We start from the raw sequence: 2138 nt of genomic DNA on the forward strand, positions 1-2138 counted from the left end.
TGTATTTTCTTCTTTATTTCAGCAGATGTTGTTCTGCGAGAAGTTCTAGAGGAACACAAGATCAATCTGAGGAGGAGATGTGAATGTGTGACTGAAGGAAGTGATGAAACGGGAAGTAGAACCCTCCTCAACAGGATCTACACTGATCTCTATATCACAGAGGGATGGAGTGAAGAGGATAATACCCAACATGAGGTGAAGCAGCTGGAGAGAGCTTCCAAGATCCAGAACCTCCATGACTCTCCAATCAGGTGCCATGACATCTTTAAATCCTTCCCTGACCAACCTGGAGCCATCAGAGTGGTTCTGACCAACGGCGTCGCTGGCGTTGGAAAAACCTTCTCGGTGCAGAAGTTCACTCTGGACTGGGCCGAGGGCTTGGAGAACCAGGATGTCAGTGTGGTGGTTCTGCTGTCGTTCAGGGAGCTGAACCTGATCAGAGATCAGCAGCACAGTCTTCTCTCAATGCTCCATGTTTTCCATCCAACACTCCAGAAGCTCCCAGCAGAGCAGCTGGATAAATGCAAACTGCTCTTCATCTTTGATGGCCTGGATGAAAGCAGACTTTCACTGGACTTCAACAGCAGGCAGCTGGTTTCTGACGTCACACAGACGTCATCAGTCAACGTTCTGCTGACAAACCTCATCAAGGGGAACCTGCTTCCCTCGGCTCTCATCTGGATAACTACCAGACCTGCAGCGGCCGATCAGATCCCTCCTTCATGTGTCTCCAGGGCAACAGAAGTACGAGGCTTCACCGACGCCCAGAAGGAGGAGTACTTCAGGAGGAGGTCCAGTGATGAAGAGCTGTCCGGCAGAATCATCTCCCTCATCCAGACCTGCAGGAGCCTCCACATCATGTGTGGAATACCAGTCTTATGCTGGATCACTGCTACGGTTCTGGAGAACATGTTGACCTCAGAGCAGAGAGGAGAGCTGCCCAAGACCATGACTGACATGTACTCACACTTCCTGCTGGTCCAGACAAAGAGGAAGAAGAACAAGTACCATGGAGGACATGAAACAAGTCCACAGGAGCTGATGGAGGCTCACAGGGAAGTTCTTCTGAATCTGGGGAGGCTGGCGTTTAAACACCTGGAGAAAGGAAACATCATGTTCTACCAAGAAGACCTGGAGCAGTATGGTCTGGATGTCACAGAGGCCTCAGTGTACTCAGGAGTTTGTACAGAGATCTTCAAAAGAGAGAGTCTGATCTTCCAGCAACCAGTTTACTGCTTTGTTCACCTGAGCATCCAGGAGTTTCTGGCTGCAGTTTACATGTTCCACTGTTTCACCAGCAGGAATACAGAGGTGGTGGAGAAGTTCCTGGGAAGAAATTACTTTGAAACATCTCTGGAGGATTTCATGAACAGACTTATGTCTAAATCCCTAAGCAGTAAAAATGGCCACCTGGATCTGTTTGTTCGTTTCCTTCATGGTCTCACTCTGGAGTCCAACCAGAGTCTGTTAGGAGGCCTGCTGGGTCAGACAGAGATCAGTCCAGAAACCATCCAGAGAATCATCAACAATCTGAAGAAGATGAACTCTGATGAAATCTCTCCTGACAGAAGCATCAACATCTTCCACTGTCTGGTGGAGATGAACGACCTCTCAGTGTTTCAGGAGATCCAGCAGCTCCTGGAATCAGGGAAGAAGCTCTCAGAGATCCAGTGTTCAGCTCTGGCCTTCATGCTGCAGATGTCAGAGGTTCTGGATGAGTTGGACCTGGAGAAGTACAACACATCAGAATCGGGCCGACTGAGACTGGTTCCAGCTGTGAGGAACTGCAGAAAGGCTCGGTGAGTCCAGACCAGTGATGGCATAGTGACTTTGAAAAAGTAACTTTAATCAGATTATTGATTACCTGATGTGGAAAGTAACTAAGTTACATTAAAGTAACTTTTTTTAGTTACTTTCAGCAGCTGCTAACAACAACACTCCGCCATGCTTAAGCAAACTTTTTGTCGGACTAATCATGAGTATATTTCAAGTGTACTTAGAATTAGTATACTTAAAGTATGAAATTTTTGAAATACTAATTTGATGCTTAGTGTACTTAAGTAGTATTTAAGTAGTACTTAAGAACTATTTAAAGTGTACTAAGCATACTTCAACATACTTTTTTTGGACAAACGTAA

At 46.4% G+C, this 2138-nt stretch overlaps 1 protein-coding gene across 1 annotated transcript; it reads left to right on the top strand.

Moving 5' to 3' along the window:
* Window positions 1-18: 18 nt before the first annotated feature.
* On the top strand, window positions 19-1885 carry LOC106943867 (protein NLRC3-like; the record flags this gene model as incomplete). Its single annotated transcript, XM_015027155.1, has 1 exon — window positions 19-1885. A coding segment is annotated over one exon (1785 nt), but the record flags the coding sequence as incomplete, so codon positions are not given.
* Between the last annotated feature and the right edge of the window lie 253 nt (window positions 1886-2138).

Source organism: Poecilia latipinna, unplaced genomic scaffold (assembly GCF_001443285.1).
Source record: "Poecilia latipinna isolate Pla-1442-1.1 unplaced genomic scaffold, P_latipinna-1.0 Scaffold6298, whole genome shotgun sequence".
Classification (NCBI taxonomy): domain Eukaryota; kingdom Metazoa; phylum Chordata; class Actinopteri; order Cyprinodontiformes; family Poeciliidae; genus Poecilia; species Poecilia latipinna.